This window comes from Euleptes europaea, chromosome 7, assembly GCF_029931775.1.
Source record: "Euleptes europaea isolate rEulEur1 chromosome 7, rEulEur1.hap1, whole genome shotgun sequence".
In the NCBI taxonomy this organism is placed as follows: Eukaryota; Metazoa; Chordata; class Lepidosauria; order Squamata; family Sphaerodactylidae; genus Euleptes; species Euleptes europaea.
Window position 1 is genome coordinate 57205049 of NC_079318.1, and position 23083 is coordinate 57228131.

Genomic DNA, 23083 nt, shown 5'->3' on the forward strand with positions numbered 1-23083 from the left:
TGTTTTTGAAAACACTTGATAATCTTCAACTTTTCATAATGAGACACAGAAAGTAATCAAGACATGGGATTTGTAAGAGAACAGGCAAAATCCATATAAGCCAAGGAAAGATTCTAGGGAAAGCAAGGTTACTGAGAAATAACGCATTAAATGGTTGTGATAAAGAAGGCAAATATATGAGTGTGGTATGGAATTTTGTGTAATACCCTTTTGTCACAACTTTTATACCCCTTCATTTTTGAGGAACCTCATTCAGATGTAATCAGCCTATGCATTCTTTACATTTTCATTGTTCACACATAGAGCCAAACTACACATAATGGTGGACACGAGTCCAATCAATGGCTGCCAACACCATTTTAGAGGAAAATTTAGGCATTTAAAAACTGTCACAAGGGCCCTGTTCTGATTGGGCTTGCAGAATGGAAAGCTTTAAGAGGGGAATGGACATGTTCATGGAGGATAGGGCTAACCATGGCTATTAGTCAAAATGAATACTAGTCATGATGCATACCTCTTCTCTCTAGTATCAGAGGACCATGCCTATTATATTAGGTGCCCTGGAACACAGGATAATGTTGGTGCAGTCGTCTTGTTTGTGGGCTTTTTAGAGGCACCTGGTTGGCCATTGTGTGAACAGACTGCTGGACTTAATGGGCCTTGGTCTGATCCAGCATGGCTTTTCTTATGTTCTAATGGTGCAGTGATTCTAATATGTTCAAGCCACATGATGGGCACAATCACAGAAACTAGAATCCCTCAGTATCTAGTTGAGCAATAAGAATTATCCAAGGCAATAAGAATTGTTTATTACTACATTGTACAGACATACATCTGCGTGTTCCCCAGAATAGTTCCAGGAGTGTTTGCCTCAGTATCTTCTTCATAGGAGCAAGAAACTGTCTTTTAACTCCAAGGTTTGGATTGGAAGATGCTATGAATGAGGCCATACTACTAAATTCTCTTATTTCCTGTGTGTTTTGTTTCATGTGTTTTACTTTCAGCCACTCTCTTCATGCTAATTCATTTAATGAGATAGTGAGCATAATTAGAACACGGAGAAGTAGATGTTACTAAAGTAGTGAAGTGGGCCATTTACAGAAAAATGCTATAGGTTTTTTTTAACTTGTTTGACAGGATCCATATACACTGGCATCTTAAACAAAATTACTCAAAAAGTTCCATTGCCTTTAATTGAGAGATTTAAGCCATTTTTTAAAAAAAAGACATGATATAAATGAAATAAAATTAAAAATACAAAAGACACAACACTAAATACAAAAAATATGTTTTAACATATGAAATGTTAATTGCATTTTGATGGCAGTATTAAAAATTCCTATAATGGAAAGCACAAATATAATTAATGAGGTGATGGGTATGATTATTAAATGTCCGTCAGACAGTACTACAATATGCAATTTAGTAAACTGGTATCTAATGGCAGAAAGTGTTTCAGTAAGAATGAATCCAGGTTGTATGTTGCTAATAAAGAAATACAGTGATGTGTGTAACAAGTCTAGACAAATTGGTTTATAAGTGGCTACAACAGCCAGGGGAGCTCATCATCAGTTTTAGACTTCACCTGTCTTAAAATTTCATTTCTATTATAAACAAGCCTTTTCTTGTTCATTCTGTTTGAGCTGAGCCGTAATGAGTTGTTGATGCATAATGCCTAAAGTAATGCTTAACAAGGAATAATGAAATGTATTATTCAAAAAATGTATTATTTTCATGCCAGGAAAACAGAATCTATGCTGTAGCTAAGTCAGGTCTCCGCTTTTCTGAGGCCTTCAGTGCTGACTCCTTCAATAAAAGTAAGTATATTAAAATTGCTTTTAAACATGCAGTCCTAAATTAACTCAGTAGGGAGTTAAATCCCTTTGAGAGAACCAGGTTTGGATCAGATAACTACTTGCCATTTTTTTAGGAAATGTCTCCAAAGAGTATAAAGCATAATGATTATGGCAGGATAGAACAGTGGTCTATCGGTGATCAGTATTCCTTACAGGTTATCTTCAGACATCATGAGGAACCACAATGATAAACCATGCTTTGATTAAAGTCCACTTCTGTGTGAAGTATGAATGTGGGCTTCCCAAGAAATTAAGAAGGTTGTTGATGCTAAATTGACAGTCTAAATCATGCTTTGTTCTGGGCTTATCAACTGTAGCTGGAACCAACCTAGTAAGTTGCAGTGTCTGAATGCAGAAATTTCAGTTTGTTCAGTAACATGGCCCTTTTCTGCCTCCTGCACACAAGGTAGGTAGCTCGAAGCAACTGCATTTAGCTGCATTTAGCTGTGGATGGAGTTTTCTCCATTCCTCCACCCCAACTGCTGGTGATGACTCACCAAGCAGGACTGAAGCTCCAGGGAAATGTAAAAGACAGTAGGACAAAAGCTCTCTCTTAAGCAAACATTTGTTTAGTTTACCAGTAACAGCAATTGCTCTATGCAAACTAATACAGTCAGAAACCAGTCACAGTCTACCTATTGCCTTACCTTCATCGCCATAAGGAAAACTTCCCATTCAAACCAACCTTTTTGCCCCAGGAGAGAGCAAGCAAGAAAGCTAAACCTTTATTTTCTATCTAAAAGAAAACGTAGTTAGGAAATATGGCAAAAGACTATAAAAGATCCAGGTTTTTTTTCCAGAAAATGGTTTAGGGAATGCAGTGAAGTGGCTGGATGGATTGGAAGGGTGTCTGATGATCCATAGCCCAGAGCTAGGAAGGCTTGGTTTGCCCTGGCCTTCCCTCTTCTTTCACCTCCTAGTGAAAAGTAGTGAGCAGGCTACACATGTTTTGTCAGCATCTTTGAAATGCAAGGAGGTTTGGAACCCAAACTTGTTCTTGGAATCAATAAAGCAGCAAAATTGATTTTTAATTTTTAAAAAATTATTAATTTTCCAAACAGACAAAAAATAACAGCAAACCTTTTAAAAAACAGAGAAACAAGATAGTACCCCCCCAAAAAAAAAACTTAAAGTTGGATCAGATTATTGACAGAGGACTTAGTATTTAACACATTTTCCAGTTTATCTTACAATTACAGATAAGAGAGGAATTCATTGATGGCATTGGGGGTTTTTTTCTTTATACATTTTGGACTTAATACATTTTCCATAATCTGAGGAAGACTTAGATAGATGCTGAGTACCTTTCTGGTTCGTGTTTGAAATAAAAACATGCCACGTTTCATAGAAATCTGATATTTCAGCTTTACCTTTGACTACTCTAAGTTGATGTGTCAATTTTTCTGCCATAGCTATTTGCCACAGTTTGGAATACCAAGAAAGCAGCAAAATTGTTGAACAAACTGGTCTGTGTGTTTGTGCAACAAGCTGTTATGTAAACAAACCACAATTCATTATGATGTCTGCAGACATGTTCTTGAGTTTTCCACTATTTCTGTTGACAGAATATATTTTGTTACAATTAATTTATTGAAAATTTTAAAACAAATCATTTAAGTGAATTGGGTCCCTTTGTACTCTTACCTTTGTTGGGCTTGCAAGTTTATATCTTCAAGGGTAAGTCTTCTGCAGAGATATAATTCACCTACCGTATATACTCGCGTATAAGCCGAGTTTTTCAGCCCAAAAAAAGGGCTGAAAAGGCCGGCCTCGGCTTATACGCGGGTCAATACGGTAGAGGAGGGAGGGGGCAACTTATCGCCACCGCCATCGCTGCCGGGCCCATGCGGCTTCCCCCGGCCAGGAGCGCCCTGTGAGGGTCTCCTGCGGCCTCTGGAAGGCCGCGCGGCCGCCGCCGGACGCATCCAACTCCCCCCGCCCTGGAAGGGCCGGGGGAAGCCTGCTGCGGTGGCTGGAAGGCCGTGCGGCCGCTGCCGCCGGGCGCGCCGGGCTCCCTCCGCCCTGGAAGGGCCGGGGGAAGCCTGCTGCGGTGGCTGGAGTGCCGCGTGGCCGCCGCCGCCGGGCACGCCGGGCTCCCCCCGCCCTGGAAGGGCTGGGGGAAGCCTGCTGCGGTGGCTGGAGTGCCGCGCGGCCGCTGCCGCCGGGCGCGCCGGGCTCCCCCCGCCCTGGAAGGGCCGGGGGAAGCCTGCTGTGGCTCCTGAAAGGCTGTGTGGCTGCCGCCGCCAGGCGCGCCGGGCTCCCCCCACCCTGGAAGGGCCAGGGGAAGCCTGCTGCGGCCCCTGAAAGGCCACGCGCACCGGGCTCTTCCCGCCCTGGAAGAGCCTGAGGAAGCCTCCTGGGGGGGCCCGCCGCCGCCACCGCCCGGCCTGAAGGTAAGCCTGCGGGGGGGGGTGTTATAAGCCGACCCTCGGCTTATACGCGGGTCGGCTTATACACGGGTATATACTGTACTAGTTTTAATAAATGAGAATCAATACGTGACCCAGTATTTTCAGAAGTTATTTTGAAGAAATATTCTGTTTCAGGTTCCTTGTCTTCAACTTCATATTCTCCATCAGGACTCTACACTTCATTAATATACAAGAATGTGACTACACCAGTGTACACCACTCTTAAAGGGGTAATCTTGTTGTTAATAAGCATGTTATTTGGGCATGGGGAAGATGTACTGTCAGGCTCTGCTTTATAAACGACATTTTATTTATGCTGTCCTGGATATACAGAGTTTTTTAGAAAGATTTTTTTTTAAGTGGCTGTGAGTGCAATTATTTCTGTTTAGAAAGTGTTGCAAGTGGGTGTCTTGCTTCTGAGGTTTCAGTCTATTATAATTCTGTGTAAATACAGGATGCAATCTTCTAGATGTAAATCTTACCTCTGCCAAAAGCTTTGTCTTGTTGTCTGGCAACCTTTTGTAGTATGAAGAGACTTAAGTATTTTGTTTAGTGTTTTCATTCTTCAATTCAAGTGGTGCGGTTTTCCAGTCATATATTACTACTTTATATTACAAATGTGAAGCCTGAACATATCAGTAACACCAAATGCAGTAGAACCATAAACATTGTTGGAAAGAATGTGAATGCAAAGAGTGTCCCTGTTAGCTGCAGCACTTTATCTTCTGGTACCTGAAAAGACATGGTTGGCATTGCATTTTAGCGTAATGATTCCTGGCTTACCAGGAACAGATGAGCCAGCAAACATTCCTGTACCACAAACATGTATAGTAGAGCTGAATTTGTCCCTTCCTCTTTTATATTGATTTTTGCAAAGTATCTTCAGCATATATGTTTCATAAATTGCATTTTAGAGCATTAAGTGGACCAATGTTTTTAATTGGGCAGCATGTCTGTTCCTCAGACTATTATGCATAGTTAAAAAATAAACAGAAAGCAAATCAACGGTTACTTATACAACAATATAGCTTGCATATCATTTGTGTAGGTTCTTAAAGAACACTAGTCTTCTAAATGTAACTATTGTAGTAAAATTTGTAGACATAATTCCTGGCTGCCATGGTATTTTAAAAATTAGAAAAATACTTAACTTTTCATGAGCAAAATTTATGCAAGGCTGAAAAAAATAATTTGCTACTTTCTTTAGAAAGCAACTCAAATAAGCAACAACCCATTCTTAGATGACTCCTCTGGATCTGATGAAGAAGACAGTTCCCAATCCAGTTCCCGGACCTCTGAATCAGATTCTCGAAGTAGAAGTGGCCCAGGTAGTCCGAGGGCTATGAAACGAGGTATGCACAAATCATATAATCATTACACAGTTTCATGTAAGAAGGCAAACTGATGAAAGAGTTTCTTCTTTTAAAACAGTATCTTACTAAATGAATTTCTAAGGGAGCAATCCGAAGCATGTCTGTTAAGTAAATCACATGTTATTCAATGAAACTTTCTCCCAGAAAGCAGTTGTTAGGATTGCAGCTAACAGTGTGAAGTTCAGTTTAGCTTCTTTATGATTTCAAATTTAGTAGCCTTCGCATGCTCATAAAGAATTTGCAGATAGGGTCTTTGGAACAGGATAAAGTATATCTTTGGGGCTTCCTGAGGACTCATCAAAATTTCGGCCAGTATTAATGATTGAGATTTGCAAGGCAATAATCAGTGTTCTAGCACCATCCAGGAATCTTTCTTTACAATGTAGACTCTCTGGGAACCTAATCGTAAGTGAAGCCAGGGCCATCACCCATCTCCTGGCCTTCGTTAATAGACATTAATCAGGTCTGCATTTCAGGAAATGTCATCTCACCCAGATCCATCCACCTTCCCCACCTTCCCCATTGCCTCACCTTGTATTCATCATCTTCATCTCCTTCCCCAGTGACAAATCCAAAGTCAGTTTTTCTTGTTATTTTGGTACAGGAAATGTTGCATTTAGGCAGAATGAGGATGGTGGCAATGGAGATATTTCAAAAAGAAACTAGAAGTTAAAAGTATCAGTCTCCAGAGACTGATACTTTTAACTTCTAGTTTCTTTTTGAAATATCTCCATTGCCACCATCCTCATTCTGCCTAAATGCAACATTTCCTGTACCCAACAATACTCTAACTCTCAATAGTTTATACCACAATGCATAAATCTTTGAGATGCCAAAAGACTCTTTCTTGTTTTGACCAATATGGCTACCCCTCTGAAATTCCCCAGAGAACCAGTCTGGAGTATGACTACTACACTTTCCAGTTATTAGGGTAATAGGTGTGCAGGATGGAAAGAAATTTGTATTCCTGGAGTATCTGTAGCCTTTATGGAGGGAAAAACTAATACCACTAAGCATGTAATACTCTATAAACTAGAACATTATCTTCCATAATATATAATATCTTAATCCAGGTGAGGTTTTGTTGTTGATGATGATGCTGATCAAACACCTTAGAAGGAGACCTGTGTAAGTATATGTTGTTTTGCACTCAGGTGTCTCTCTGTCTTCAATGACCTCAGAAGGTGATTATGCCATCCCTCCTGATGCCTACTCGACCGATACAGACTATTCGGAACCTGAACAAAAATTGCCTAAAACTTGCTCCTCATCTAGTGAAAGTGGAAAAAATGTGAGTATGGTTCAGTCTGTGTGTAAAACAAAGGCTCTTAGTTACTTTATATAGATAGATATAACCAAAGATTGTTGTTTTGTAATGCACAATTTTTAACATTTGTAATTTGATTAAAGCTTTTGGAGTATAATTGTAGCTTTTTTGTAATTGATACATAGATTTTTTTTTTTTTTTTTTGTTCAACCTTTTTGGTTACCTAGTCTATTCTGGGTTGGAATTTTCTCCTCTCCTCTGTTTTTGTTTGTTGGATATTTAATACCAGTTCTTACCTCCTCTGGCCAAAGAACAGACCATCTTATCATCTGGTTCTTTTAATTGTTATAGTTTTTTTTAGGAGCGAGAGAGAGTCTAAAAAGATTAATTATTTTTAATGTTATTTATAGTTCTCCTTTCTCACTGAGACTCAAGGCGGATTACGTAATGTAGCAGTGAAAGGAATATGAGTGGCCAAAAGGCAAGATGCATCTGTGTTTGTGCTAGCAAGTTATGTTAACGAGGTTGTACTAATGAGATGATGAGAGGCCTCTTTTCTCAGGCAGATCATGAGAGGGAGGGCATCTTGACCTTCTTCTGGGCATGGAGTATGGGTCACTGGGGGTGGGGGGAGAGATAGTTGTGAATTTCCTGCATTATGCAGGGGGTTGGGCTAGATGACCCTGGTAGCCCCTTCCAACTCTGTGATTCTTGAACAGTCAACATTTTCCATGGATGCAGCTTGCCTTTTACTGCTTCATCAGTAGGGCTTGCTGATGAATCTGTTTTCAAATTGCCACACAGTTCAGTGCAGTTAAGGCAAAATATAACCCTATAAATACTTTTTAAATAACTTTTAATGTTTTTAATCACAGGAGCCATTAGAAAAATCTGGATATTTGTTAAAAATGGGTGGTAAAGTAAAGACCTGGAAACGACGATGGTTTGTTCTTAAAGGGGGTGAACTGCTTTACTACAAATCTCCGGTAAGCAAGTGCAGTCCCTGTGCTCTGTGGACTTGTTGTGAGTTCAGTTGCCGTGATTACTGTGAATGGGTCTATCTCTGGGCTACCAAAGAATGGTCTGAAATTTAACAAAAAAATAATTGTTTGTTATGACTGCAAATAGCGGCACCTTTCTCACCCAGATAGTTTGATTTTGGACATGAAGGCAGAGAGTTAACAGATTTTGGCTGGACTGGAAGCAGCACACGGTGTGGAGGCTGTAAATAAAAAATAGCATTAAAATATTGTCTTCAGTGCTCTCATTTCCAAAGGAAGCTACACCTTATTATATGAGGAAATGGGTAAATTGTATCATACCTGTAGAATTGGAAGCCTAAAGTATTATTTTTAAAGTAAATGTAATCAGTAAATACATTGAAACACATTTCGTATCTCAATGCCGAGTCACCTAATGTGCAGATTTAACATAATAGTGGGTGTCCAGAGTGCCTTAAAAAATACACCTTAAATATGGGTATCAGTTCTTGGAAGATCAGGTCTTAAATGTGTAACTCTGCTACATTGTGTTTTCTACTGAATATGAATCATTCTTTTTTCACATTGAATCCCTACAGAGTGATGTAATACGAAAACCACAAGGACAAATTGAACTAAGTGCATCAAGCCGTATTGTAAGAGGTGATGGAAAACAAACAGTTCAGGTGCTTTCTGTATTTCCAGTCAGAATACCTTTCTGTATTTCCAGTCAATACGTGGTAGGATCAAAGAACTGTTATTGTTTCACAAGAAATCCATTGCCATGGATTGCTGTTTTATTTTCTATGGTCAATTGATTTAGACTTTAATTATTATTAATTTGGAAGGATGACTGCTCACTATTTTGTTTCCTAGTCAAATGCTGACAAGTTTGATAAGGAGCAAAAAAAAGAGTTCCAGTTGCTTCCCAATACTGCTTGCTACATCCAGCTGCCTCTCCTCCTGTAACCACAGTAATAGTCGCAGTGATCAGTGGGGCGTTGAGGAGGTAGACTGTGCAAGTCCTGAAGGAGGGGGCCAGAGCCTCATAGGGAGCTGGAGTGACCCTGCACCTGCATCTGTGCCACTTTGTGCCGTGATAAGTGGCACCTATGCCAGCAGGGGGGCACTTATACCGGCCCCAGGGAGCAACACAGTAGCACAGGCTTCAGCTGCTGGCACTGCCTCCCCGGCGGCGTGGTCCCAGTGAAACTCCCCGCACCAGCGTCCAAGGGGGCGTTCTTGGGGCATTCCTGGGGCGGAGCTGCCTTTAGTCAGTTTCCAAGCCCTTTTGGCCTGGGAACGCCCCTCTACAGTGCAGCGTTGCTATGCCAGAAAAATAGCTTGCATAGCCCTGTGAAACTTCATAGAGGAGTTTCACAGGTTTATTTTGTAATGCCTTTTTAACTTCTATTTTTTGGCCGGGAAGCCTTTCAGCAGGCAGCATGGCTGCCCCATTCCTGGCCATCGCCTATCAACCCCCCCTTCAAGAATGGGATGAGAGAGTCCTGCTTTCATCCTTCTCCCCCATTCACATCCATCTATGAGACTGTTGCTGCAAGTGGTGCAAAGGGCAGACCTGAGTTTGACTGGAACGAAGTAATAAATATATGTCCCTTCCCTCTCTCTTTCCAACCCTCTGCCAGGCCAGAGGGAGGCACGGAAAGAGGAAGAAGTGATGGTAATACAGTCTTCCCCTGAATCTGGCTCCGAATGTTGTCAAAGGTTGAACAGCAAGGGTTTTAAAATTAATGTTGATAAAATTTGCAGGGGGAAATTAATGGATCCCTCTAATAGATGTCAGATTGTGGTTCTGCAGGGGTTTTTTGTACAGATGTTTCATATTTGTAAATAATTATTTGTTCAATTTAAAAAAAACTTAACTGTACTAATTTTTGTCCCAGTAGAATGAACTTACTTTCATACTGTGTACATGTTTAATGTTAAGTATGAATACCTCACTTTGCATTCCAATAATTCAACATTATGTCTTCTATCGCATTGTAGCTGACCACCGAAAAGAGAACTTATTACCTGACTGCTGACTCCCCAAACATCCTTGAAGAATGGATCAAAGTACTGCAGAATGTTCTTAAAGTACAGGCTGCAAGTCCACTTTTCATTCACCCAGATGTCAAACCAGCCATGAAAGGTTTGCTTACTAAGGTAGAAATTCTCCTGGGTACTTTTCTATTTTGTATATCTATTGTCTGTATTTGCCATTTTATTTTAGTGGATGGAGTGACAAAACATCAACTGTCAGATTGAAGGTACCCCTAATAAAAATTATCTCCAAATACTATAAAAGCAGATAATTGGGCAGAGAAGCACTAGTACCAAAAAAAGAGGTGGAACTTGCAGGGAGGCTAAAATAAATTATTTGCCTCAGTTTCCACTGCAAAAATTATTGTTTTCTAAGAGTGCAGCTGAACAAAAAATATGAAATAGAATGACAACGGATAACGTTTTGGAACTGAGATTATGTTTACAAGGGGTGAATGGCATTCATCTGAGAGGTTAAAAAGTACTCAAATGTAATTTATCATTAAATCTTTTAATAACATTTTGGCTAAAATTGGCCTCTTTACGAAGATTGGAACATAGTTTATGTAACAGGAGTCCAGGAGGGGCACAGGAAATTACCAATCTGCTAGTGTAATGTCTGTTTTCACCTAAATGAATAGAAAGTATAGAAGGACAAGCCTTATTCAAGAAGAATGAGCATGGCTTTCTCTAAGGGAATCCGTGCCTTACCTTTTTAGAACTTAAAGGCATCGTCAAACATGTAAACAAGATGGTCTGGCAGAAGTGGATCAACCATCAAGTAGCCTTCCTCCAGCCTAAGGAGACTTCCTCCAACTTGTATATTTCATTTTGTAAATACAAAGCATGACTATTAATGAATTAATTCACTTCCTTGAGTTTAACGTCTACTTATTTCATAATATGAAGCTCTTTTCTTCGGTATATTTTTCTTATTTTATGCCTGGTTCTGTTAAACTTCTGATATACTCTGATGCGGCTCTGAGTCTGCAGTTAAACCCTTGAATGTTGCTTAAGTTCACTTGTAAAAAGTCTGGCTATCCTATTGAACAGCTTATAGGTTCTCATTGATCTCAGTTATTCATAAAAGTGTAATATATTTTAATATTGTAATTTTGTTACTATTATAACATGTATTATATTAACGTAGAACCTAAACATCAGTTTAACTAACTTCCATATCTTCTTAAATTTTTCTTATTAAAATGATTCCTTATTAACTGAAAAAAATCCTTATTATTCAACACACAAGCAGGGTTTTTTTAATTGATGCAGTGTATTCAACATCCATCCTTTTCTTCACTTGCAGGTGAAACATGGATACTCCAAGAGAGTATGGTGTATGCTCATTGGCAAAACTTTGTATTATTTCCGCAGCCAAGAAGATAAAGTATGTTTTCTTTTTCTTTTTTTTAAAGCCAACAGAATTTATTTTTATTTATTCTTTGTTACAGACTAATATGTGCAACTGTGTACTGAGTACAATCTGTGGGAGAATACCAGGGAAAATTATATTACAGAGCATTTTTCAATATACATGTATTCCATACACATATGCTGCACACACACAAGAAACTGTGTGGACAATCCAGTGTCTTATTTGAGGCAAGAATGAGCCTCAGAAACCCTCAGTCTCATGTGCTCTATCTTATTTTTTGCAAGTTGCTAACAGACTGAATACTTCTTAGTTATATCACACTGGATTTGTTGTAAGGATTGGCAGATAATGTCAACACCACTCTTAACTTTGCATTTTTTAAGCATTCTGGAATGCAGTTTTCAAAGCAGTCAGCCATTATGATCTTTGGACATGGTGTGTGTGTGTGTGTGTGTGTGTGTGTGTGTGTGTGTGTGTGTGTGTGTGTGTGTGTGTGTATATATATATATATATATATATATATGAGAAATGCACCCCCATACAACTCAGAGACATATATTCTTTCTGGTCCACCTTATGGAAGGGAGTCCATTCTGTATACACGAATTATATGATTCTTAGCACATTTATTTGGATGTTAGGTTGATTGCCACACCAACATTTTACATGTTTTGTTACCTATATGGTAAGCAAAATGTCTTTCTGTTCAGTTTCCTTTAGGCCAGATAAAGCTCTGGGAAGCGAAAGTTGAAGAAGTTGATAGATCCTGTGACTCAGATGAAGATTATGAGGCCAGTGGCCGCAGTCTGTTATCAACCCACCATACCATTGTCATCCATCCTAAAGAGCAAGGACCTACCTATCTTCTTATAGGATCTAAACATGAGAAGGTAGCAAATATACTTTCTTTTTGGGGTTTTTGCAATGGCTGTGATCACTTTGTTCCGGTAAATTGTTCTCCATTGAATATACATTCTTCACGAAGTGGCATTGTGAGAGAAATGCAATCTTCCTCAAGCAGTCTTCACATGTATTTAAAGTATTTTTGAAAATTTACTGAGCTGGAATGACAACTATACAAAAGTGCTTTATGTTACTTTTTTTACTGCTTTATCTACACATCACAGGTAATGTAGTGTTAACTTGGCTGGGACTCAAAATGTGTGTGTACTGGTTTCTTGTCTATCCCTGTCCCCCAATCTCTGGCAGTTTGGATGGGCAAGCACTTGTGCAACAAACAAGAAAAAAATTCCCTGCAAAATAGATGGACTTTTTGTATAAGGGAAAGGAGCCAAGGCCCAAGGATAACTACTTGCTGTAGCAATGTTCAACAGTAGCCACATTTTGAGTTTCACATGACACTTCATTCTGCTCTATAAATTATTGTAGTGAATTGTAACATCTTTTCAAGCTAAAGGTTTTGTTGTATTGAATCTAAATGTCTTTGTAGTCCCAGCTGTTTTTCATGTGGGTATTCCTGGATACCATAATCTCAGTGTTTAAAATAAGTTCATGCTGCAGTAATTAAAATGCACTATAATGTCAGTTGACGTTTATATTATAGGTAAAATTATAGCAAAATATGGACTTATAGATACGGTCGTCATGAGCAAAATCTTGAAAGCCCTTTTTTGGTTCACAGATCAGTGAACAAAACAAATAATATTGTCGAAGGCTTTCACGGTCAGAGTTCATTGGTTCTTGTAGGTTATCCGGGCTGTGTAACCGTGGTCTTGGAATTTTCTTTCCTGACGTTTCGCCAGCAACTGTGGCAGGCATCTTCAGAGTAGTAACACTGAAGGAGAGACACTGTCCTTCAGTGTTACTACTCTGAAGATGCCTGCCACAGTTGCTGGCGAAACGTCAGGAAAGAAAATTCCAAGACCACGGTTACACAGCCCGGATAACCTACAAGAACCAAAAAACAAATAATATTATGTTTTGAGAGTGAAGGTATATATAACTGTTCTGCTGTCAGGAGAGAAGCTTTTGTATGTGTAGTGCTTGTCTGATTCTTCATGTTTTAGCATTAATTCAGCCATAATGCATCTACATTTATCCTTTTCAGTATATGAAATCTGGAACAATTTCTGATCTCATATTAATCATGATGAATAGCTGTGTTAGTCTGTCACTAGCAGTAGCAAAGAGCAAGAGTCCAGTAACACCTTAAAGACTAACAAAATTTCTGGCAGGGTATGAACTGTATGAACTGTGGTTCACAAAAGCTCATACCCTGCCAGAAATATGAGACTTCCTATTTGACTTAAAGGCATGGTCTGGGGTGGGGTGGGGACTCATTTTGGGCAGCAGTGATTGCAATTTGTCTCATGGAAATACTCAAAAAAGAAATACATTGGTCAAGTATTGTTGCACTGGAAATTGTCAGACATTTTTTTTAAGGATATAAATTCTTCACAGTATAGACTAGCATATTTAAACACAACTATTGTATGTAACTTTTGTTTAACCCTTAGTGTTTCTGCTAAATCATCAGTCATGAAGTATATTCTTTCCTAGGACACTTGGCTTTATCATCTGACAGTTGCTGCTGGAAGCACAAATATAAATGTTGGGACAGAATTTGAGCAGCTTGTCTGCAAACTGTTGAATATTGAAGGGGAGCCAAGTAAGTCTCCTGCATTGCAAACAATTAATTCCTACTGCTCTGAATGTGTAGATGTGTTAAATGTGGCACACTTGAATTGTCCATGAACAACAGAATAGCTATTATTGACGTACCTTTTAAAATCTTGTTTACGAATACAGACTCCTGATTTTTCAGAGCAGCTACTGAGTTGGTTTCCTCAAGGAGCCTCTTCACACAGACCTTTTTGTCTTAAACTCTACATGGCCTGCACATACCTGTCATTACGTGGGAGCAATTGGGTTGGATCCCATGCACTGACAGCCCAAGGTGCTTACAGTGGCCGATCTTCCGTGCTTTCCTGTATTTCCCCTCACCCCAGCAGTCCTTTCTGACCTTATTTCTAGGGTTGGCAGTGATAGCCATCTAGGTTGGGAGGCTGCAGTGGAAAGGGTGAAGAGGGCAAAATTGACCCCTCCTGTCTCTTGCATCTGGAATTCTGGTGATGGAAGAGGAAGAAGGGAGCAATTTCATCCCCTTCCCACTGTAGTATCCCGACCCACATAGCTGTTGCTCCATAGCAATCCCACGTACCCCAGTGATGAACATTTCTGAGGTCGAAAATGACTGCTGGGGATGGGGGAACCAGGAAGATCAGCAATCCTTGCATGGTCTTTGTGTGGCTCTTGCACTAAATCTAACCCAATTACTGTGAGCCAGCTGCGGATGGATTCAGCACATTCCCGGCTGCTCCATTCATGAGAATGGTGGTGTACTGTATCCAAACTGTTTCTAAACCCAGAATAATTTTTCATGTCCATGATGTACAGCTACTGTTAATCGACCTTGTAGTAATTTGGTTGATACAGTTAATTTGGCTTGTGAGTTCAATCCAAAACCCTTAAGGGATCACAAGATTACAGGAGCAACTCCATAGAAATATGCGATTCTGACCTCTGTATGTGGAGCATAGCTTTTATTAGTTTTGGACAAGATCAAGATTATTGAATTGGTCTCTCTAAATAAAAATGTGGTATATATGGAGCTTTAAAACAACAGTCTTCTTTTAGTTTATGTGTATCCTTGTTTGATTTTGCTTTTTTTTTAAAAAAGCCTTTTCAACTTACTTGTCATAGTTAGACATAATAGAAAATCTGAGGCCCAATTAAGTCATCAAAGCTTTACATTTTTGACTCTGTCAACAGCATTGTGATTTTACTAGACAGGAGTGGAGCAGGGGTATATTAGCATTTCACGAAAAGACAGTAGTATTGCAGACTTTGGAACTATGAACTGGTACACACGTAGCCTCTTACTGCTTGGCCTTCCAGGTTATTGACATGTACTTTATTTGGGGCTTTGCCATTCCCAAATAATAAAACCACATGTAGTTGCTGACTGTATTCCTGTGGAATACTGGCTTTTACAAGATGTTCTATGTAAAAATATAATTAGGAGCCAGCTTAAATTTGTGACTCCTGCTCTCCCCCAGCTGGAGAATAGCAGGACTTTAAAGCCACTCTGATTGCCTTGGGACTGCACACTTCACAGCTGAGCTCCTCCTTGTGAACTGATTTCTAACTACCAAGTAAAGAAAGCTGGGGCTTTGATAACTGGAGCTAAACTAATGCTAAATATCAGTGTTATTGCTTGAAATAATTACTTTTGTTTCTACCAGCCTCTCAGATATGGAGGCATCCTGCTCTTTGTCACAGCAAAGATGGGATTACTTCTCCTCTTACAACTCTACCATCTGAGGCTTTGCAAACAGAGGCTATAAAGTTATTTAAGGTAAATTGTTGGTAAGCCTTTCTTTAATATTTATTATTCTTTGACAGGATAATTTGTCCCTCTAATATGTTGGATTTGACATAATGTGAAATACATATTGTTATGTAAAGCATTAGTTTAGCTAGTTGAAGTAAAGAAGTCAAAGTTTGTTTTGGTGGGAGGTTTTTCTGGTTCACCAGCAGTGAGCAACTATTTCAGACACTTGATTTAAGCTTCTTAGGCATCATCGTTAATGAAATAGTTTATATAACTAATTCCAAACTTGGCCTCAAACTGTGGACTAAAACATCTGCACAGTGGGACCAAGTACAGAAAGGGGAGATGTATCTATAAACCTGGGGGAATCCCAAAATAAGAAAAATCAGGGTTTTTTACTCACCTCCCAAGGGTGGAATGATGTGTATGCCAGTTGAGAGGGTTGGAGAAAATGGGAGGATTGGAGTGGCAATGGGGATAAGAGAAAATGGGAGGATGGAGTAAACTAGAATTGAGAAAGAAGGAATGGGATCCCCCCCCCCCCCGAGTCTTGTACATTTCAAATTATGGGTAGTGTTTGACTAATTCACACCTTCCCATATTTTGTCCAGTGGAGTTATGTTCAGTTTAGTGATGCTGTCAAAGTTTGCATGCAACAGATACATTTTCATAGGCTTGTAATATTTGCTTTTATTGTGAATCAGGCACCGTAACTTGAAATTCTCACTTTGTGCTTACACAATCAGTATTTATTATATTAAACAGCCACTGTTTGGCAAATGCTCAGAACCTGATTGCTTTAACCTGTTTAACTCTCTTGAGTAACTGTACTTCCTTTTAGCTGAAATTGAGCTGATGTTTTTAAATGGCACTGTAATGTATAGATGAATAGTCTGGCTCCATCTTGCAGTAGAGTAACATTGCACAGATGCTAAGACTATGAAATGCCTGTCCTCGTACTATAATTCTCAAGTGGTTTTGACACAGAAGACCTGCGCCAAAAGGCTATTAGGATTAGAACTCTTTAAAAAATGGTCTTTTCTCAATTGTTTGCAGAAGAAGTTCATAATTAGCCGGTGAAATATGATTTGGGTGGATTTAGTGCACTCATCACTAACTCTCACCTCAGGAGTAAAATTAAAATTGATGGCTTACACTAACAGTGCTTAGGCACATAATAGATTAAAATGCAAATATAAAGTATTCTGTTAACACAGCAAAAGTCAGTAATGGTTGCTAAAACCCTGTCTTTTAAAATTTGGATCTTAAACTCTGAAAGTCAGCCCAAAGATGGTTGTCGTGCGGAACTTTCTAAAGCCTGTTTTGCAGCTACGTTAACATTTTGTTCTCGCAAATTTTAAATTTGTTTCTAACTATGCATCTCTTTTATTTTAAATTGAAATGCCGCTCCTCTAAAAATAATAATAAAAAAGGTTTTGCTGAAACGTTCAATGCAAACTGATTTTCAGTTTTATAATTTTCTGCAGACTTGCCAGTTGTTTATAAATGCTGCGGTGGACTCTCCTGCCATTGATTACCACGTATCTTTGGCCCAAAGTGCTTTGCAAGTCTGTCTCACACATCCAGAGCTTCAAAATGAAATCTGTTGCCAGTTGATCAAACAGACAAGGAGGAGGCAGCCTCCGACTCAGATTGGACCAGTCCAGGTATTGAAGGCTTTTTCTAACAGAGTACTCATTACACTAACACTGGGAAAGCTGACTGTACAGCTCTTCATTAAGCTGATTTTTTTTGCTTCTTAGTAAATCTGAAGGAAATCTGAGTAATAGAATGCGAACATTGTTGTTCATTTGTTCTTTAGTTTATTCAGTTTTATTGTTCTTATCAATAGACTAATTTTTTTGCTGTCAAGTCAAAGTTGACTTATGGCAACCCTGTAGGGTTTTCAAGGCAAAAGGCGTTCAGAGATGGTGTGCCGTTGCCCACTTCTGCACAGCGACCCTGGTATTCCTTGGTGGTCTCCCATCCAAGTACTAACAAGGCTGACCCTGCTTAGCTTCCAAGATCTGACAAGATTGAGCTACCCAGGGCTATCCAGGTTGTAGACTAATATGGACTGCTATAAGGACTGAAATATTTGTTCTAGTACCCCCACTCCTGCAAGTAAAGGGCGTGTGCTATGTACCAGAGTGCTGGCTGATTCACATGACCACTGATTTCCAGTTGATATTGCTGTGCCTGTTTTCTCCTGCATATGGGTGTGTGGTTACATGCTTTCATTACTGTGCACAAGGTTTGTGTGTGCCATAACCAACAGGCCATAATTTTAGGTCTGTAGGATTATGCAAGAAGCTTAAAGCTGGACATAGAAGCAGCTGCGCACATGACCACAGGAGGCTGCAAGCAGTTCCAGTCATTGATGGTTCTATACGTTGGCCTCTCTCACCTAAGGCTAGATGAAAAGAAATGTATTTCCCTTTAGTGCTGCTTGTGTAAATACTAATGCATATGAAAGCTTAGTTATCAGAAATTAAGAAAATTGGCTAACACTATTTTGTACAATATTAAAGGTATGAACAGTTTATTTTGCACCGGAAGCTACATTAGATTTTCTTTTATACAGCATTTGCATGAAACCCAAACCCATAGGGCTACAATTGTTACCTTTTGTTTCAATTATTAAAATGGCTGAAAAGAAAAACGTACTAACCAGTTTCAATCATTCATCAGTTTAGGACTCAGATTTCTTTTTAGGGCAGCTATAGTATACATTGGGGAAGGCACTGGCAAACCACCCCATAAACAAAGTCTGCCTAGGAAACGTCGGGATGTGACGTTACCCCATGGGTCAGGAATAACCCAGTGCTTGCACAGGGGACCTTTACCTTTTACCTATAGTATACATATTAAAAATATAAACAACATGCGTTTGGATTTATTAGTACTTCTTTTACCCCATCTCCTGTCCACCTTATGGAGTTCTCACAGTACTGTGGCTGCATCTGGTGACTCCATTTCACCCCTTCTACCCTAATCCTAACTGTTTCACCCCTTCTCTACATGCATTCCTAGCTGCTCAGGGTTTCTGGTGCCCACAAGCTTGTTTGTGCCATGGACTTTGGTTCTGCAAAAAACTTCAGACAGTGATACTGTTTTCATTCCTTCCTTAGGCTTGGCAGCTTTTGGCACTCTCCGTTGGCCTCTTCCTTCCTCAGCACCCATTCCTTTGGCTTCTCAAGCTCCATTTGAAGAATAATGCAGATTCCAGGTATACACAAACATTATGAGACCACTTAGAGCTTAAGGATAGCTTTCTTTAATGAACTTTCTAAAAGCAGAAGTTTTGGACAAATAAGCTAGGTATATGACTTCTATTGTTCTAAACGTAATGGTAGGAAAAAACTGTACAGATTTACTCACCAAATTTAATTTTCCCATTGCTGTTAATGTGGACCCTTCATGTGGTTTCATTAGCTGTATGAATGCTTTTGGTTGACATTCTTTTTAGAAGGTTATGTATAATGTTATAGCTCAATTGAACATTGAATTGTAATATGACAGTAAACTTTGGGTCAATAAAACCCCCAACCAAAGCATCACCCGACTTTTCAAGTTTGAGCCCTGATTTGATTTCCGCACCTTTTTTCAAAGAGGCCAGAAAAAGATATAAAACACACCACAGTACATTATCTCCTTCGAAGAATGATGAAGGGAATGTTGGTGTGTATATTTGCAACAGAATTCTGTATTTCACATTTGAAACCAAGCATAACCCTGAGCCAGTGCTCAATGGGGAGGGGAGAAGGAAAAGAAAGATATGCAAAGTTAATATTGTGCCTATGTTTGTGTTGAACTATCCTGATGAAATTTATACTGCTCTTTGAGTCCTAATGTTCCCAGAGTTCTTGCCATGAGGTCTTGTTTTGTTCTTGCAGGACAGAATTTGGAAAGTATGCCATTTACTGTCAGCGCTGTGTAGAAAGAACACAACAGAATGGTGACAGAGAAGCCAGGCCATCAAGAATGGAAATTCTTTCAACGCTTCTAAGAAATCCATACCATCATTCCTTACCTTTTAGTATTCCAGTCCATTTCATGAATGGCATATACCAGGTATATGTTAAGCTCGAAATGGTGTACAATAATCATGTAATTGAAGTCTATGGTGGATAAGAGTGAAATCTTGAGCAGACCCCCCCCCCCAAAAAAAAAGAGAAGGGAAAAGAGAAAAAAGAATAACCCTGAATTTAAGATGCTGCACTCTCCACCCCTGTACCTTCTGGCATAAACCAGAAGGCTCAAAAACAGAGAGGAGCTTGCCCTCAACCAGCTGGCTCCCTGGACTGCAAGCAGTCCAGCAAGCCAGCCAAGGGAGTGGGGGTAGCACGCTACTCGGTCTGCCTTTGCAGCTACTGTGGGGGTAAAGGGAGGCACCCACTAACTGGATCCCAAGACTGCAAGCAGCCCCATGAACCACCTGGGGTGGGGTGGTGGTGGAGTCCTCTCTCTGCCTCTGTGGCTATTGCAGAGGTAGAGGGAGGCACCCACCCATGGGGGTGGCATGCTTCTCTTCCTGCCGCCATGGCTACCATGGAGTTGGAGCAAGTCATCCACTAACTGGCTCTGTAGACTTCAAGCAGCCTAGGGGAAGGGCTGTGGTTCTGTGGTTGAGCATCTGTTTGGCATGCAGAAGGTCCCAGGTTCAATCATCGGCATCTCCAGTTAAAGGGACTAGGCAGGTAGGTGATGTGAAAGACCCTGGAGAGGCCTGAGACCTTGAAGAGCCGCTGTCTGCCTGAGTAGACAATACTGACTTTGATAGACCAAGGATCTGATTCAGTATAAGGCAACTTCATGTGTTCACTAGCAAACAATTGGTAGGATAGGGGTGGAGCACTCCTCTCTCTGCTTATGTGGCTACTGTGGAGATAGAGGGAGGTATCCACCAGCTGGTTTGCTGGACTTCAGGCAACCCAAGAAGCCAGATTGGGGTGGGTGGGGGTGGGATGTTCATCTCTGTCTCTGTAGCAGGCTCTGAGATGAGCGAGGAGATTCCCCTTCCCCAAGTATACACCCAAATGGAAGAAATCCCAAATATTTGGAAGTATGTGGTCCTAATTGCCTCCTTATCAGTTAATGTTGCCTATTTGATCAGCTTTTCAGAACAAGTAAATTTCGATCAAAACTAATTACAGAACAAGTAAATTTCGATCAAAACGAATGTGGAAACATTTCATTTTTCTTTGTTACTGTATTGTCATTTGAATAGTTGAAAGAGGAATAATTGTTATTCTTTATAATTGACTTATTAAATACACAAATCAGTTTGCAGTGAAGAGAACACATGCAAAATCTGATTTGCAAAATTATATACTGAATTACAGTGGGTTAGCAAAGTCTTAACGCAGATTCACATGCTCTTTCTTTCTGATGGCAAAACAGTATCTCCTCATTCTTCGTGGATAGTATCTCAGAAGTACCAACTGAGTGAGTTCGAACATACTTCGAAGCAACAGTTCTATGTTTTTCCTTCCAACAGAGCAAGCTTGGCTTACTTCCACATTCGTTTGTTATATGCTTGTTAGTGATTCTGGTGCTGATGGTCATCTTGTCCCTCTGTCAGCTTTAGAAGGGCAGTTTATGGTCATTTGATGCCTTTTTAAAAAAAATGCTATCAGCTTTTTTTCAAGTTGTAATTCTGCTGGGAGTGTGTGGAAAATGATGTCACAGCTGCCAGCCAGCTGGGTCTGTGCACAGGCAAGCTGTGCAAATTTTCTGAGAGCTGGTTCCTGAAGAGAGATAATTATATCTGTTGTTAACATGATGGGTATGCTTAGACAGCACAGTAAATGCTACTTTTTAAATACGTCTGTGTACCCCTTATTTTCAAAATGGATGTTTATTTTTTATTTTTTTATTTTATTGCTCAGGCCTTTGAGAGAGCTTTTTTCCCATTTCATGTTGCATTTGTTTCTGTCTAGGTTGTGGGATTTGATGCTTCCACCACAGTAGAAGAATTTCTGAATACACTCAATCAAGACACAGGAATGAGGAAACCAGCCCAGTCAGGTTTTGCTTTGTTTACTGATGATCCTTCTGGCAAGGATATAGAACATTGTCTTAAAGGAAACATCAAGGTAAAACCCCACTTTAATTAGTCCCTTGTGTTAAAAAAATATGTCAATTTTACATTGGCTTTAATGCTAAAAAATACATTTTTTCCTTATTTAAATGTTTCCGTTTTTAACTTGTTGCATATTGAGGTAAAAAGAGGAAAACAAACACAGGAGTTGTTTGGAAATGTAAGGTTGTTTCAAAAAACTAATTAAAGTTAGTCAGGAAACTTGGAAAAATATGTACATGAAGGGTATTTGTTAGTGACCACACTTTATTATTTTGTGTTATTGTGGTTTGTATATAAGGCAGCTCCTTATGTGTTTTCACACTGTATTGCTAAACTTAAAAATGTGGAAAGTCTCACCACTAGTGCCCTTGTGGGAGGATATAATACTGTGTGGAGACTTTTCACAATATAATGCCAATCTATGTTGTAAAACCCTTGCCTTCATAAATTATAGCAGCTGTGGTCCATCCATTCTCTTTCCCAGAAAAGATACATGGTCAAATTTCCCATGGATCTTACTGGTACTTCTAGTCAGACATCCTAAGGCTGCAGGCTAAGGCTTTAGTGATTATTGCAGAAAAAACCTAACAAAGAAAGTTTGTGCATAAATGTGTTCTGCCTCATTATTTTCCTTGTAGATCTGTGACATTATTTCTAGATGGGAACAGTCCTCCAAAGAGCAGCATCCTGGGAAATGTGAAGGCACAAGAACAGTGCGACTTACTTACAAAAAGAGGTACAGAATATAAAGTTTAACTTTAAAAGAGAAAATAAGAGCCCTACAGGATCAGACTAGTGGTTCATCTAGTCCAGCATCCGGTTTCACACAGTGGCAAACCAGCTGTTCTGAAGGGCCAACAAATGGGGTATAAAGGGCCAAGGCCAACTAGCACTGACAATCAGAGGTTTACTACCTTGGGTATGGAAGTTCCCTTTAGTTATCATGACTAATACCTTTTGATGGACCTTTACTCCAAGAATTTGTCTAATCCACTTGTAAAGCCATCTAAGCTAGGCTGGCAAAAGATGCTGGAAATGAATTCCACAATTTCATTACTCCTTGAATAAAGAAGTACTTAACTTTTGTCCTTCCTCAATCTATTGTGTGTGTATGTAAAGTGCCTTCAAGTCGCAGCCGATTTATAGCGACCCCTTTTGGGGGGTTTTCATGGCAAGAGACTACCAGAGGTGGTTTGCCAGTGCCTTCCTCTGCACAGCAACCCTGGTATTCCTTGGTGGTCCTCCATCCAAGTACTAACCAGGGCTGACTCTGCTTAGCTTCTGAGATCTGACAAGATCAGGCTAGCCTGGGCCATCCAGGTCAGGGCCCTCAATC

General features: G+C 39.8%; 1 protein-coding gene across 1 annotated transcript in view; it reads left to right on the forward strand.

Annotated features, from left to right (window-relative positions):
* PLEKHH2 (pleckstrin homology, MyTH4 and FERM domain containing H2) overlaps window positions 1–23083 on the forward strand; it is a 64724-nt gene that overhangs the window by 27793 nt on the left and 13848 nt on the right. The window contains exons 8-23 of the mRNA XM_056853619.1: window positions 1742–1817; window positions 4403–4497; window positions 5475–5619; window positions 6795–6931; window positions 7783–7893; window positions 8487–8573; window positions 9895–10053; window positions 11240–11320; window positions 12019–12198; window positions 13829–13937; window positions 15574–15686; window positions 17150–17329; window positions 18794–18891; window positions 19559–19736; window positions 21605–21760; window positions 22386–22483. Coding sequence (XP_056709597.1) covers window positions 1742–1817; window positions 4403–4497; window positions 5475–5619; window positions 6795–6931; window positions 7783–7893; window positions 8487–8573; window positions 9895–10053; window positions 11240–11320; window positions 12019–12198; window positions 13829–13937; window positions 15574–15686; window positions 17150–17329; window positions 18794–18891; window positions 19559–19736; window positions 21605–21760; window positions 22386–22483 — 2003 coding nt within the window. The remainder of the gene's footprint in view (window positions 1–1741; window positions 1818–4402; window positions 4498–5474; window positions 5620–6794; window positions 6932–7782; window positions 7894–8486; window positions 8574–9894; window positions 10054–11239; window positions 11321–12018; window positions 12199–13828; window positions 13938–15573; window positions 15687–17149; window positions 17330–18793; window positions 18892–19558; window positions 19737–21604; window positions 21761–22385; window positions 22484–23083) is intronic.